Source organism: Fusarium tjaetaba (genome assembly GCF_013396195.1).
Source record: "Fusarium tjaetaba strain NRRL 66243 chromosome Unknown NRRL66243_c0000063, whole genome shotgun sequence".
Lineage (NCBI taxonomy): Eukaryota > Fungi > Ascomycota > Sordariomycetes > Hypocreales > Nectriaceae > Fusarium > Fusarium tjaetaba.
The window spans coordinates 471,261-485,700 of NW_023501259.1; the positions used below are offsets into that span (position 1 = coordinate 471,261).

At 49.2% G+C, this 14,440-nt stretch overlaps 4 protein-coding genes across 4 annotated transcripts; 3 read left to right on the forward strand and 1 right to left on the reverse strand.

Annotated features, from left to right (window-relative positions):
* Positions 1 to 3,161: 3,161 nt before the first annotated feature.
* Positions 3,162 to 5,134, forward strand: FTJAE_3340 (Homocitrate synthase; the record flags this gene model as incomplete). The annotated part of the gene is made up of 9 exons (XM_037349627.1): positions 3,162 to 3,519; positions 3,568 to 3,652; positions 3,701 to 3,742; positions 4,056 to 4,164; positions 4,214 to 4,264; positions 4,316 to 4,345; positions 4,399 to 4,432; positions 4,576 to 4,637; positions 4,694 to 5,134. The coding sequence occupies 9 exons, from the start codon at positions 3,162 to 3,164 to the stop codon at positions 5,132 to 5,134; spliced, it is 1,212 nt and encodes a 403-aa protein (XP_037209732.1).
* A 376-nt stretch (positions 5,135 to 5,510) lies between these two features.
* FTJAE_3341 (uncharacterized protein) lies at positions 5,511 to 7,694 on the forward strand (the record flags this gene model as incomplete). Its single annotated transcript, XM_037349628.1, has 4 exons — positions 5,511 to 5,729; positions 5,782 to 5,949; positions 5,997 to 6,634; positions 6,692 to 7,694. 4 exons carry the CDS (start codon positions 5,511 to 5,513, stop codon positions 7,692 to 7,694), a joined length of 2,028 nt encoding a protein of 675 aa, XP_037209733.1.
* Positions 7,695 to 8,159: 465 nt separating this feature from the next.
* FTJAE_3342 (sugar transporter) lies at positions 8,160 to 10,051 on the reverse strand (the record flags this gene model as incomplete). Its single annotated transcript, XM_037349629.1, has 8 exons — positions 8,160 to 8,377; positions 8,430 to 8,664; positions 8,720 to 8,912; positions 8,967 to 9,234; positions 9,297 to 9,378; positions 9,446 to 9,554; positions 9,623 to 9,809; positions 9,862 to 10,051. The coding sequence occupies 8 exons, from the start codon at positions 10,049 to 10,051 to the stop codon at positions 8,160 to 8,162; spliced, it is 1,482 nt and encodes a 493-aa protein (XP_037209734.1).
* Positions 10,052 to 10,565: 514 nt separating this feature from the next.
* On the forward strand, positions 10,566 to 14,383 carry FTJAE_3343 (DUF1446 domain protein; the record flags this gene model as incomplete). Its single annotated transcript, XM_037349630.1, has 8 exons — positions 10,566 to 10,677; positions 10,806 to 11,032; positions 11,106 to 11,187; positions 11,244 to 11,293; positions 11,348 to 11,482; positions 11,535 to 11,813; positions 12,392 to 13,297; positions 13,343 to 14,383. The coding sequence occupies 8 exons, from the start codon at positions 10,566 to 10,568 to the stop codon at positions 14,381 to 14,383; spliced, it is 2,832 nt and encodes a 943-aa protein (XP_037209735.1).
* Between the last annotated feature and the right edge of the window lie 57 nt (positions 14,384 to 14,440).

Below are 14,440 nucleotides of genomic sequence, written 5' to 3' on the forward strand. Positions count from 1 at the left end.
CGTAGCACGCACCCTTCTAGCGTGCTTCTGTCATAAAAAAAGAATCAGAGCCTTTCCAACGGCGGCAGTTCATCTGCAAAGGCTGCATTGACAAGCGGGGCCCTCTTCTCCTTTTTCGGTCAACGTCTCCAGACGGCGAGATGCTCTAGACGCTCGGCATTGCTAACCGTGGAGGTCATAACATTAAAATGCTCCCCAAGTGTCAATCTCCGTCAATACGAGCATCTCCATCTCATAGACTTTCGATAGCTTCCTCCTTTGTGTTCCGTGATCCGAGAAAGAGGCGGTACACGGCACACGAGATATAGACGATCAGCTCTCCACTCCACTGTCACGCCGCTGGAACAAGCCATGAAACACCTTGTCCCTTGTCGTATCTGACGATCACTAATTTCTCGTTACATAACCGACCGAGAAAACAAAAACAGACCAAGTCAATATGTACCTGGCAGATTTAGCTCGTAAAGTCGAGCTATTGTTTTCTCTTGGTAATGGAGCACGCGACACATGATTCAAATCAATACGACGTGGTCGGATGTGCCGAGCCTTTTAGTCACCGAAAATGGCGACAATTTGCTTGGTACGAGCGTGATCAACATTGGCACATGGACAAGCTTTTTTGGTCGTGCACGGGGAGTTCGCTAAAATTCTCACCACGCTAGCACAGATTTTGCTGTTTTTGTCTGCTGTAGGGTAGTCTCGACTCCAAGTCACCTCAAAGATCAACAAGACTTGGTGATGGCCCATTGATGTCATGTAATGTGTTGTAGACTTTTGAGGAACTTCAAATACATCTATTTCTATCATATTTATTCGTCAAGGCATGTGTTGGTGCAACGAGTCGAATAGAACATCTCAACCCAAACCGCTCAAATGGCTGAGGATGAAGTAAAACACCAACCTGAGAGCTTTTTGATAACCTATGCGATTATTGGTGGCAGCAATCAGTGATGTCATCCATTGAGCCCCTAACCTACACTCTTGAATAAACTCATAGAATTCTCTTATCTTCACTTTTGATATGTGTTTATCTTAAAAGTGGCTTGCACCTTGATGTCATGTGGCATGTGACGTGGAAAATTCCCCACCTCCTGCTAACAACGACGAGCATTCTCTGTTCTGAGATACACTTTTTCTACTTGACTCTACCCTCTATCTAATCTACTAAGAAAAATTCCACTTGTCCCTACGACTTTGGACCAGATTGACACAATGACGGTCAGATTTCTATGTGAGCACGAAGAGTGCAACAAAACCTGTGAATCCAAATCTGGACTTGGGGATCATTCAAGCTATTCATGAGGGCGCTCGATACCTCTGTGAACATGAAGGACACGATAAGGCCTTCACTACCTGAACGAATACACTCGACTCCACGACCTCTGACCGTTTACCTGGGTTGCCTGAAAACATATCTGGGGAGAATTACACACGATTACGGCGGTCTACATCTGCTCGAAGCATTAGACTTGCTCCTCTGCAATTGTCAAGCGCCGATTCGACGAGCGGAGAGCCAGGCTGAATCCCCATGCAATAACAGGCGTTGCTACCTCCGGTGCAGAATGTCTACCCGAGATGGTTCCGTCAGATGTACCTCTGTGAGACTGTCTTCGACTTCGACACGACTCTTTTCACTTTACATGCCTTGAGGAACGATACACCGTCGAAACGAAAGACAGTCAAGACCTTTGGGCTCAAGCCGTTGTGTACGCTGTTCGACTCTTTGGGCGCTGTGGATATATATTGATCCCCCGATCAAGCTGAATACTATGCCAAATGACCAATTATGCGATGCCGAGACTCACAAGAATCGTTAGCTCTCTGATTAGAATAGATATCTTGAGAATGTCCACCAAATAACTCTGGATTGCCATGCCAATCAGTGGATGGGATCCTTCCGAATCTTGAGGCAGCGTGCCGGTTACCATGAGAAAGCAATGGATTCATCCCCATCACTACCAGGCTATCCGGGACCGTGTCCAAAGGACTCGAGATGGCAAGAGGCCGCCACCAGACCTTGTTACACTAGATAACGAGTTCTCGCCCTCCTCTCAACAGCCTTTGAGATTGCAATCGTCAATCGTGCTCACGGCCGAACATCGATTAACACTCTAGCAAAGCGTCCTGAGAGATACCTTGTCACAAGAAGTCTATATAACTCAGCTTCTAGTCGGCTCTCAGCCAGTATCAAGAAGCGTATGGGCCACCGAATGGCGAGAGAAATCGACTCGGTGTCTGATCCTTCGAATTGACGAATGGACCTGCGTGGAGTTGCGTCTGAACTTAGAAAGGTGGCGTCTGAAGAAAACAGCTTTTCTCGTCTATCAGCAATCAAAGACTGATCGGTCAATTTTGAGAAACGGCCTTGGGACTGGAGGCTATAGCGATCCTGCCAAGCAACGATAATTGTATTCCGATACTTAAACTTCCAGCAACTGCCAGCGCCGTTTCGGTTCAGCGTATTCCCTCCGAAACTTTCGATTATTGTTTCTATCTTTTACGCTCATCATAAGCTTCGCGGGCGCAACCATCGTGGCTGTGAGCTTATTCCGGTAGAGAGAACCTAGTGAGCTTGTCGACTACCAGCAGACAAGGCTGGTGCTTGATGAATTCGATGGCCAATGCAATCCCATGGAGAGTCGCGGGGCCTGAGTGGCAGCCAACTGGCATAGACAGATCCTGGATTTCTTCGATCGGAAAAAGACCGTGAATCAGGTGGCCTCGCGACCAGGCTACATGACAGATGCCGACTCCGACATGAAGGATCGCGTAGGAGGCGACTCCGGGGAAAATCCGATGAGGGGATAAGCAACAGCGATGGGAGTCACCCAGACCAAACTGAAAGTCATGATCAGCAACATTTGCGAAGGTTTGTAGCGATGTCGGACGCGTCGATGGCGGGGCAGACCGTGATTGGTGTAAAATACCTTTTACACCCAATCGTGGTAAGTGAATTACGGAACCTGTGCTCCGTCTGCGTCACTTTTCCGGCCGTCGGATGCCAATGACCCAATGACTCTAGAAAACTTTTGAATACTACCCCACGCCCACTTTAGGGCCATTTAAAACGCCGTCGAACCCCTGCGATCCGAATTGTAATCAATCGGGCTAAGATCTTATCAATTCTAGACGTCAATTGCAGCAGCAGCCCATTTCTCAAGATGTCTATCACCAGCCACAACGCGACCAATCCCTATTCGAGCGTCAACGACCTTCTCAGCAATGTCCGGAACTTCAAGATCATCGAGTCAACCCTGAGAGAGGGTGAGCAATTCGCCAATTCGTACTTTTCAACCGAGACCAAGATCAAGATCGCAAAGATGCTTGATGAGTTCGGTGTCGACTATATAGAGCTCACGAACCCGGCTGCTAGCCCACAATCACGGGACGACTGCGCAGCTATCTGCAAGCTCGGCCTCAAGGCTAAGATTCTAACACACACAAGATGTACCATGGAAGACGCTAAGCTTGCGTGTGATTGTGGAGTCGACGGTGTTGATGTCGTTATTGGAACAAGTCGTGAGTACACACGTACCGCTTGTTTGAGGACCGGCTGACATGCATCAGAATTCCTTCGAGAGCATTCCCTTGGCGGCAAGAATATGACCGCTATTACCAAGCAGGCCATTGAGGTCATTGAGTATATTAAGAGGTATGCGCACTATCGACTGCTTGAAGACAATAGCTAACAGTTGCTTAGCCGAGGATGCGAAGTCCGCTTCTCAAGTGAAGATTCTTTTCGGTAAGCTGCGCCTACGTCTCACTACGCCAATCCCTGTCGTCGACCAATCGATATTCACTGCTTGAAAAGACCTTGGCTTTAGAGAGTCATGATGAGTAGAATCTGGAGGATAGCGCAGGATCATTCGTGCAGATTGAGCTCTGTCTCGCATAAAATTGCGGGTTTAGAGCCTCTGCTTTGCTTTACCCAACAAGGCGAGAGAAAGAATCCATGCCATGCGCTTCTCCATAGGCTCTGCTTCTCCTGTCTGTCTTGGCGGTTCTTCGAGGGGCTCGGCCGACCAAACCGAGCAGAATCGCTAACGTGTGTCAAGATCTGATCTAGTCGATTTGCTCTCAATCTACCGCGCAGTCAACAACGTCGGTGTCAACAGAGTAGGCGTGGCAGATACCGTTGGCTGTGCTTCACCAAGACAGGTCTACGTAGGTGGCCATGCCCATCTTCAGTCTACATGATGCTAACTGTTCACAGGACCTTGTCCGAACTCTCCGAGGTTGTGTTTCCACCGATATCGAGGTTCACGTATGTGCTGCTGTGAACCCGTTTGCTTACCACTTTGCTAATATGTGACAGTTTCATGATGATACAGGCTCTGCTGTTGCGGTTAGTTACATTTTCTCAGAGTTCCTATGAGACGAGAAGCTGACCATTCCAAGAACGCTTTTTCTGCCCTTGAAGCTGGCGCTACACGTAAGTTCACCCTCACGGGCTTGGTCCTCATGAACAGCCAGAACATGCGTCAGACATACAACCTAGAGATGGGATTTTGTGTCCAACGACATCACCAACGGCATCTTCACGGGCGAACATCAGGCTGACTTATTGCTACATAGACGTCGACACATCCGTACTCGGCATTGGAGAACGAAACGGCATTACCGCTCTTGGAGCTCTCGTGCGTTGACCTTATCCTCCTTATGAAACTGGACATGATCTGACTCGAAACTACAGATGGCTAGAATGATGCCCACATCCAGAGAGTACATTCTCTCCAAGTACAAGCTCCACGAACTCAAGAAGATCGAAGATTTCGTCGCAGAATGCGTTGAGATCAACGTGCCATTCAACAACCCAATCACCGGCTTCTGCGCATTCACCCACAAGGCCGGCATCCACGCCAAGGCAATTCTCAACGACCCATCCACGTATGAGATCCTCAAGCCCGAGGATTTCGGTCTATCAAGATACGTGCACTTCACGTCACGACTCACCGGATGGAACGCCATCAAGAGTCGTGTTGACCAGCTTGGTCTCAAGATGACAGACGACCAGGTCAAGGAGTGTACGGCTAAGCTCAAGAGCATGGCGGATCTTAAGGTGATGACTCTTGATGAGAGCGATGCTCTGATCAGAAGCTTTCACTTGGAACTACAAAATGAAAATGGAGCATAGATAAAAGAAGAATAAGGGTGCTAGCGAAGTGCCTTGGTCTGCAACAAAACATAGGAGACATGCGCTCTGGCCCCGTTAATTGTGAAAAGTTTTTCTTCCTGTGTCAAACCTTCAACCTGGCTTATCTGTACTTGAAGCTTGTGATATCCTAGTACGGCTGCCTGGACTGCCTAAATTACCCCCACTTCCACACGTGATTTCGCGACTGGTTTTCGTGCACCAGCCAAACCAACAGCTCCCTGTCACGTAAAACAATGCAAGAATGTGGATATTAGCCCCCAGACGCATACTAACATCGCGTATAAATAAGTACAGCGCGCCGCCTCCAAATAAATCACCACTGAACTTCTAAATAACTGAACTCCACCCCATCGCCATGTATCTTCGCGAGAAGCCTGACCCTCCGACAGTCGGATGCTACCCGGGCCTCGGCATGAATCTTCGCTATCATGACTGTCATCACAAAGGCGAAATGTATCCAATTGGAATTCACTATAACTCCCCCGGGGCTGAATCCGATATGTTGCTCGTGCGGGAGGCTGTCATGATGGTTGTGATGAATCAATTGACAGATAAGCCTAACTGGCACATAAAGGTATGGATGCGTGCATGTGATATCGGTTAGTACGAAGCTTATTGGATTCAAGGTTTTCGACGAGACCATCGCCGAAAAATGGATTCAAGAAGCCCTTGCACTTCCAGTCGATCCTTTGTACGATGAGATCGTACAGAACAAAAACCCAGGAACCAGACATTGGCACAAGTATGGCCCCAATAGACTCAAGTACATCCTAGATCGGGGCTGTCTTGAATATGTAAGGATATCAATGTTCACAACTTTCTCCCTGCTAACCACTTGCAGTGTATCAAAGAGCTCCGTGTCAAGGCTAAATTCTTTGAGAAAACTGGTCTCATACCAGCTTTGGATGCAAACGCAACCGTCATCAAGTCGGACACGTTTATCGATGAGAGCCTCCATGAGCGTCTTCGGGGCGCTTTTGCGAAGCTGAAGGAAGAACAGAAAGACAACCCAGACTGGCATCCTCGCAGCTACGACATGGTACAAAACCTTGTGCACCCGTCCCTATACCCCCTTGTCTATGGTCGTTCTCGAGTATATCGCGACGAGGCTGTCGGTGTCGGAGATGCCGTTGAAAAATGGAGTGGCAAAGGAGAAGTCATACCGAAGAAACCTGCCGATGTCCCAGAAGAATACAATAGACGCTACGAATTTGGTGGCAGGAAAACCCATGAATTGTTTTGGTCCGATTCCTACCAGTGGCTTCCGTCCAACGTCAAGCTCCTGGATGACGGGAGTGTCAAATTGACGAGCTATATCAACAATCTACATCCCAAGCATAATGATATATACGAGACGGTTGAGAAACTCATCGAAAGAGCTCTCCCCGCCTGGGATCATAGTGTGTCGTTTGTGAGAGACTGGAAAGTCGTCTCCGCTGGCCGGACTGAGGCTCGCTTCCCGCGACCTAAGAACCCCGAGTAAGTAGCTACATTGCACTGGGATAGCACTGGCCAAAAGCTCACCATAATTTGCAGTGACGATAACGAAGCGAACTGGACCCCCCGAATCGATGACTGGACGCCTGATGATGCAGGGGAAGTTGAGTATGAAGATGTCATCAGAGATGCAGATGGCGACCTTCTTTATGACACCCGCAAGAAGAATGCTTGGGAAGAGATCAGAGAACCCGTTCAACCTGAGGCACCCGAGTTCAAAGCATGGGACTATGGTGTCAAACCCGGAATGTCACTTCGCGAACGGTTCAAGGATCTCCAAGTCATCGTCAAGATGGCCTCCATCGAGCTCACCCCAGACATGCCTGTGTTTCCTCCTGGAGGGTGGCACGTTGAAGGCCAAATGAACGAACATATCGTCGGCACAGCTCTTTACTACCTCGACTCTGAGAATGTGAAGCCAAGCTTTCTGCAATTCCGTATGCAGACCGATTATTATCAAGAGGACTGGAACGTAGGACAAGAGGCCTACGGCTGGATGGAGCAGGTCTATGGAACGAGGTTGAACGGAGGTGATTGTCTGCAGCGATATGGAAAGATTGAGACGAAGCAGGGTAGGTTGTTGGCGTTCCCCAATGTTTTCCACCACAGAGTTTCACATGTGGAGTTGGATGATATGAGTAAACCGGGCCATCGAAGGTTTATAGCGCTTTGGCTCGTTGATCCAAGAACAAGGATCATCAATACGGGCAACGTACCGCCTCAGCAGAAGAGCTGGTGGACGGAGGCTACGTTTGGGGGCTTGAGTGGTGATGACGCCACTAAAATTCCAAACGCCGTTGCGAAGCTGGCAGCTCAAGGGGAGCCAGAGCATCCTGGGTTGAAGGCTGCGGCAGAGAGTGGTAAGCCTCTTCCGGCGGAACTGGTGAGTATGGTGGAGGCTGAGGCAGATGATTCAGCAACGCCAATGTCGTTGGAAGAGGCGAAGGAGCATCGCCTGAAGTTGATGGACGAGAGGACTCGCTATCAACGAGATGCCGAGGAGAAGTGGTCTGCCATCCAGTATAGTTTTTGCGAGCATTAGCCGTCGTGTTGAAGTTAATTTTATGCGTCTTTCAACGTATAGGCGTTTGGGTTTTGGTGTAGGTTTGAAGGACGTTGTGCAACCCAAATACTCTAAATCAACCGCAAAGGACAGTCAATGCATTGTATGAAGATGTCACTTTCTGGAGTAATTTACAACATGCATAGTGAAGCCTGGAAGCGGCAACTGAGGCGTCAGCTACTTGAGCAGATTGCCATGTAAGAGTTTGCAAAGCAGAGATTATTATGACTGTCGTCAGACACATAATTGTTATCAAAGATAGGAGCTTTAACTGTGAATCAAGCAAGGTCGAAGAGTGGATGTTCAATAGTTCGAAGAAAACAGGGAGAGAAGTCTTTAGATAGAATTAAGTATTGGAATACTAGCTAATAGGACTTCCGATGCCGTTCTTCAATCGAACCGATCCCTAAACAGACAAGATCTGAATTAGCATTGTCCCACAGCTCAAAAGTCCAGCTTCTCGGCAACATCCTCTCGAACCTCAATAGTTGAATCCTCATTTCCATCGTCGAAAAGAGTACCAATCTCCTCCAATGAGAGACCCTTAGTCTCAGGAAACATAAAGTAGACAACAGGGGCACCAAGGAGGGGCACAATGACAAAGACCAGATAGTATTTCCATCCGACCTGAGCGAAGGCGATAGGCGCAGGCTGCGTATAGACTAGTTGTATTTGTCAGTCAGCTCGTCAATATCGAGATCGAATGCCACTTACTCAGAGTCATGATGAACAGGCCAATGACGGAGTAGCTCACGCCCTTGGCGCGGATAGAAGTGGGAAAGATCTCCGTGCAGTAAATGTAGCTAATGGCGTCGATGCATGTGGCGTAGAAAGTAACAAAGACGAATAAGAAGAATACACCAGCTGCGTTGATGGCGTGGTTGTTTTTGTTCTCAGCGGCCACAGCGACGATGGCTGCTTCACCAGCTACCATCAGTGCACATCCAACCTGGATATGGTCAGTATGTCCATCGTTAAAAAGGAGATGAGGATGTATCACGTACCAGGCCGACAGTTAGCATAAGAATCCTACCAAACTTATCAACAAACATAGCGCCCACCCAGTTGAGGAAGGCTGCCCATGCTGTGTACACTCCATACAAGAGGAGGGGGAGGTATCCTGTAAGACCGAGACCGTTGTACAGAAGAACCTGGTAGTTATTGATAACAAGAACTCCAGTAGATTGGGCGATACACCTAGAGATGGGATCAGCTCACGTTCGAAGCATGTGGTTGTCAAGGTTTACGTACTGAACAAATATACCGATGAGGATTCGCTTGCGATAGGAAGGCTTCTTCATGATGCCAACAAAGGACTTGGGCTCATTAGACTCAGCCATCAACTGGGTCTTGATAGCACGACATTCAGATTGGGCCGCTTCATTGTTCGAGTCCCCAGGCTGATGGTGAAGCTTGGTGAGGATATCAAGGGCCTCGGTCCCACGGTCTTGCGTTACGAGCCACCTAGGAGACTCTGGAATGAGCGATGATCCTAGGCCAAGAATACCGGGTGCAACAGCTGTGAATAGGCCACGGCATCAGTGATGTGAAACTCCGATGTAAAGCTTGTTCGTTACTTACCAGGAAGAGCGAGGCAGAGCCGCCACTGCATTTGAGGATTGGTTGCGAAGTAGCAGCCGAGTCCAGTCCAGGCGGCAAAGTTCTGTAGGGAGAAGATGGTATCAGTCATGATGAAACGAGTTGGAGCATGGAGATATAGGGGAACTGACATAGCCGAGAACGAGACAGAAACCGTGAGCTCCGACCATGCGGCCACGGATGTGAGGCGGAGCAACTTCTGACTGATACAGAGGGATAATGACATTCATCATGCCGGAACTGCGTGAGTGGATTAACATGAGCTCTTGATTGTGCATGCGAGTGGCGTAGAGACGCTGTGAACCTACCCAAGGCCATTGAGGAACCTGCCCACTAGCAACATAGCAATATGCACAGCGGCAGCTTGAAATATGACTGATACGACGCAAACAGCACAGATCCCCTGGATAGTTCTCTTTCGTCCAAATCTATCGGCGAGTTTCGTCATGAGGAGGCAACCGATGATGCCTCCAGCGGAGAAAAGGCCATTGGTAGCTAGAACAAGTCATGTCAGTACATGTATTGAGATCTTTTGAGTCTTTCGTACCGCCGATCATCGAGTTGGCATAATGTGAACCCGGGCCTGTGAGGTCGAGGTTAAAATAGGAGAAGAAAGGGGCAAGGCCGAAGACTGTGCCCATGATGGAGGCGTTGAAGCCATAGGTGAAAGAGCCAAGAGCCACGAAGAATACAAGTGCGAAATTGTATCTCGTCGCTGGAATCGACTTGTTGTTCATGGTTGCAGCCATTTCATCTTTGCTGCTCCTGGCGACGTTTGCTGTTTGTTCCTGTCTTAGGGTTGCAATGTCGAGATGCTGCAGATCGCTTTCTGGGGAAAGGCGACTGCATCTATATATGCAGATGATCCGGGGGCGGGGGTCGCTTCTCCGCGTCTGGGGTAATATATCGTGGGGAAGTGATCCAGGGATATCTCAGCTTGGCCTTGGGCAAGGTGTCGTCCAAGGAGAAACAAGACGCGAAATCAGAGGCAAACAAACGGACGGCCTCTTCGGCATCTCAAGAAGCCGCTCACCATACACGATACCAAAATGGGTAGTTTAGTGAGTGAGGCGGCGTCTCGGCATTTTAGACCAATTCTTAGTGCGGTTTAGTTCAGCCACGTTGGTCTTCTCCAGGGAGAACCTTCTGTCAAATAGTGGATGATGTCTTCAAACCCCTCGTAGGTGGTGTCTGGCCGACGGACCTGCGAAATTTGTGCTCGACGCGACAGCTAAGATTACCAGCACAATCATGAGCAACTTCTCTTTTCCCGACTTTGATGACCTTACAGTTGTCGAAGGCCAACCGAAAGGATGCCTCTGGGGCTTTTTCGACGTTGATGGTCAGAAAGACCAGTTGGGAAGTAAGTAAAACAGTAAAGCAGGTCGCCCTGTTGAAGTTCAAGACATCCCTCGCTGTTTAGTTTACAAGACAAAGGAGCTACTGGAAGGGGGAAAGAAAAGAAAATTGAGACTGACAGTTTATCTACAGCCCTGCGGCTCCTCACCAAGGAAGTTGTACAGAAGGCGAAGGACGAGATACAAACCGGAACGCACGTGCAGCTCGACTGGCCTCTCCATAACATTGAGTTCCCAGGCTTTGGACGAATTCCACTGCAGCATACCGTCAAGGACCTCGCTGAGGAAGGATTTGTAGCCTTTGACGATGTTATATCTTTCAACACGCAGACAAGCTCTCAGTGGGATAGTTTAAAGCATGTAGGTTTATCTCATCTCACGAAGGCTTGCGTCCTCCTCCAATTCAAGGCTGACCAGCTAATTTACTCGACAGTTCGGGAGCCAGAAGACAGGGGTTTACTACAATGGCTCGACCCATGAGCAACTCAAGACGTCAGATGATCTTGGTATTCACAGTATGTACTGCTTGTTCTGGATCAGTCTCCAGTATCACTACTGACTTATCCCACAGAGATGTGTGATAGAGGCGGCATTGTCGGTAGAGGCATTCTAGTCGACTGGGTACGCATCCATGCTCAAGATCTCTTCTTATAACTAATCACTCAGTGGAATTAGCTCAGTTGGTGGGAGCACGAGAATCCAGGCCTCGAGCCGCCGTCGGCTATCAGATGCCACAAAATTCCCGTCTCGGAGCTCGAAGCCACACTTGCCTACCAGGGGACAGAAACAAGGCAGGGAGACATCCTCATCGTGAGAAGCGGTTTCGTGAGATGGCACAAGTATGTATTCAAATTCCTTTTAGATTGACAAGTCTGATACATCTTCCTCCAACAGCAACGCCAAGGCCGATATTCGAGCTTTGGGCACCGAAAAACAACACTACATGATTGGCCTCGCAAATACTGACGAGACGGTTAGATGGTTGTACTCGAAGCACTTTTCAGCAGTTGCTGGCGACACTATGGGTTTCGAGGCATGGCCGTATCCAGATGACTGCTGCTTACACGAATGGTTGCTTGTCCAGTGGGGAACACCGATTGGCGAGCTTTGGGATCTGGAGGCACTGGCTGAAGAGTGCAAGGTTCATCACAGGTGGTCGTTTTTCTTAGCAAGTGCCCCATTGAGGGTGGTTGGCGGTTGTGCCTCGCCCCCTAATGCCATAGCTATCTTCTAGCTGTCTGCCAATGGATTAGTTCACAGCTAGACTTAGTAAAAGGCTACATTAATGCACTATTGTTTAGTAAATGATCACCCAAAGCGAGTACAAGCGTAGAGATGTATACGAAGTACAAAATTTGAAGTCAAGTGACCGATATCAGCCTAACAAGACTGCGACTGCAAATTACGCCGTTAAACCACAGTTTAGACAATTGATTCATCAGCTTTCGTTTTCCCATTGTAATTTGCCCCGAGAGAGAATTACACACATCCCATGACCAATATTGTTAGCTCGAGTATCATTCTCACTCACCTTGATGCCGCGGGGACTGGGCCAAGATGCCGTCTTCACCGGCATTCAAGTGGACCGAACCGTTCGTTCTAGCCAGAAGCCGCGGCAATACTACCTCAGCCTCTACCACTTTTGTTTAATCCACAGTAGGGTGACTTGGTCCAGGTACTGCGGCTACTGTTAAAGTATCATCTCTCATCCTGTCATAGAACGTTGATACAAGAATAACAGCAACACAACCATTTTCGACCTTGAAGCGCTTTGGGTTCTTGAACTGCCATCAGACCACAGCCTTGAACATGGGGTCTCAAATAAACCGCCGTCCTGTCCGTGTGGCATCCGCATCAGGCGCCATCACAGACATGGTCGAGAACCTGGCAGAGCTCGCCAAGAATGCTGAGGTCGACTTTATCGTGGGAGACTGGCTGTCAGAGTACAACATGGCAGCACGCGGGATGCTCAAAGCACAGCGTTCCGAAAGCCCAAGTTTTGATGCTGCTCCAGCATTCGAGCAGCAGTTCGTCGACTCCTTCCAGAGCGCATTGCCAGACTTGGCCGCACGAAAGATCAAGATGGCTGTCAACGCCGGAGCATGCGACACAGAACTTCTATATCAGCGTATCCAGAAGATTGTTCAGGACTCTGGAACAGACCTGCGAGTTGCCTGGATTGAAGGAGACGAAGTTCTCGACGCCGTGCAGCAGTACGTTTCTGAGGGAACAAAGCTTCGAAACATCACTACCGGCCAGTCTTTTCAGGAATGGGGACATAACCCTGTGTATGCGCAGTGCTATCTGGGTTCACGAGGCATCTCCCAGGCTTTCATCAATGGGGCTGACATCGTCCTCTGCGGTCGTGTGGCCGACGCAGCTCCGACCATGGGCGCTGCTGCATACTGGCATGGGTGGTCTAGCACACAGTACCAGGAGCTCGCACACGCCTTGATCGCTGGTCATCTGATAGAGTGTTCCTACTATGTCACAGGCGGCAACTATACCGGCTTCAAGACACTCCCTCAGGGCAAGAGTCCCCTGCTAAATATGCCCATCGCCCGCATCCAATGTGATGGTTCGTTCTTCATCGAGTGCCACCACTCACAGGATAGGGGCGGTGAGGTATCTGTCAATACGTGCCGATCTCAACTGCTCTACGAACTACAGGGCAAGCGATACTACAACTCGGACGTAGTCGCCATCGTGGACCAGGTGAAGATGGAACAGGCCGGCCCTGATAGTGTCTTTGTACATAACATCGGCTTCGAAAAGCCTCCGCCAACGACAAAGGCCGGCCTAACTGCCCCCGGAGGCTACCAAGCCGAGGTACACTACTTCATCGTTGGCCTGGATGCTGAAGAGAAGGCCGCACTTTTGGAAAAACAGCTTAGATTCTACCTCGATGTTGAGTCCATGTCAAAACTTGCCTTCACGGTCAGCGGGACCTGCCCATCCAACCCAGCATCCCAAGACGCCGCTACTGTCGATGTGAGAGTCTTTGCCCAAGCACCTCATGCCGATGCTCTGTCTCCGTCCAGCTTCCGCAACAAGTGCTGGAATATAGTCATGTCGACATACTCCGGAGCAACCTTCGCCGTCGATGACCGCCAGGCATTTCCGAAGCCATACAATGAGTACTTTGTCACTATAATACCACAAGCCCTTGTCAAGCATATAGCGCATCTTCCTTGGTGTGAGCGCGTGATCGACATCGAGCCACCGACTGATACAGTTCCTTATGTTCACCAGCAAGAGGTGCAGCCGGTGTCTGAACCACAGCCGCTGCTCTCCTTTGGGCCGAGCATCATGGCGCCGCTAGGCTACATCGTTCATGCCCGATCCGGCGACAAAGGCTCGGATTGTAATATCGGCTTCTTTGTCCGACACGAGGATGAGTACACCTGGCTGAAGTCTTTGCTCACTGTGGACCGAATCATCGATATTTTACAGAATGATTATAACGGAGGACGCGTCGAACGATTCGAGCTGCCGAACATTCAAGGCAAGTTACCCTTTTACCCTCGTTTGTATATGTACAGACCAATAACAAGTGAATTTTTAGCTGTCCATTTTCTACTAAAAGACCACCTTGACCGAGGAGTGGCGGCGAGCTCGACCTATGATGTGCTGGGAAAGAATGTGGCCGAGTATCTAAGAGCAAAGCATGTGCCTATCCCAAGAAAGTTTCTTGATCGCGGAAGAATTTAGTCTTCTATTCATAATATGATAGCGATGTTACAATGTCTTTTTTAGATATGAAACGAG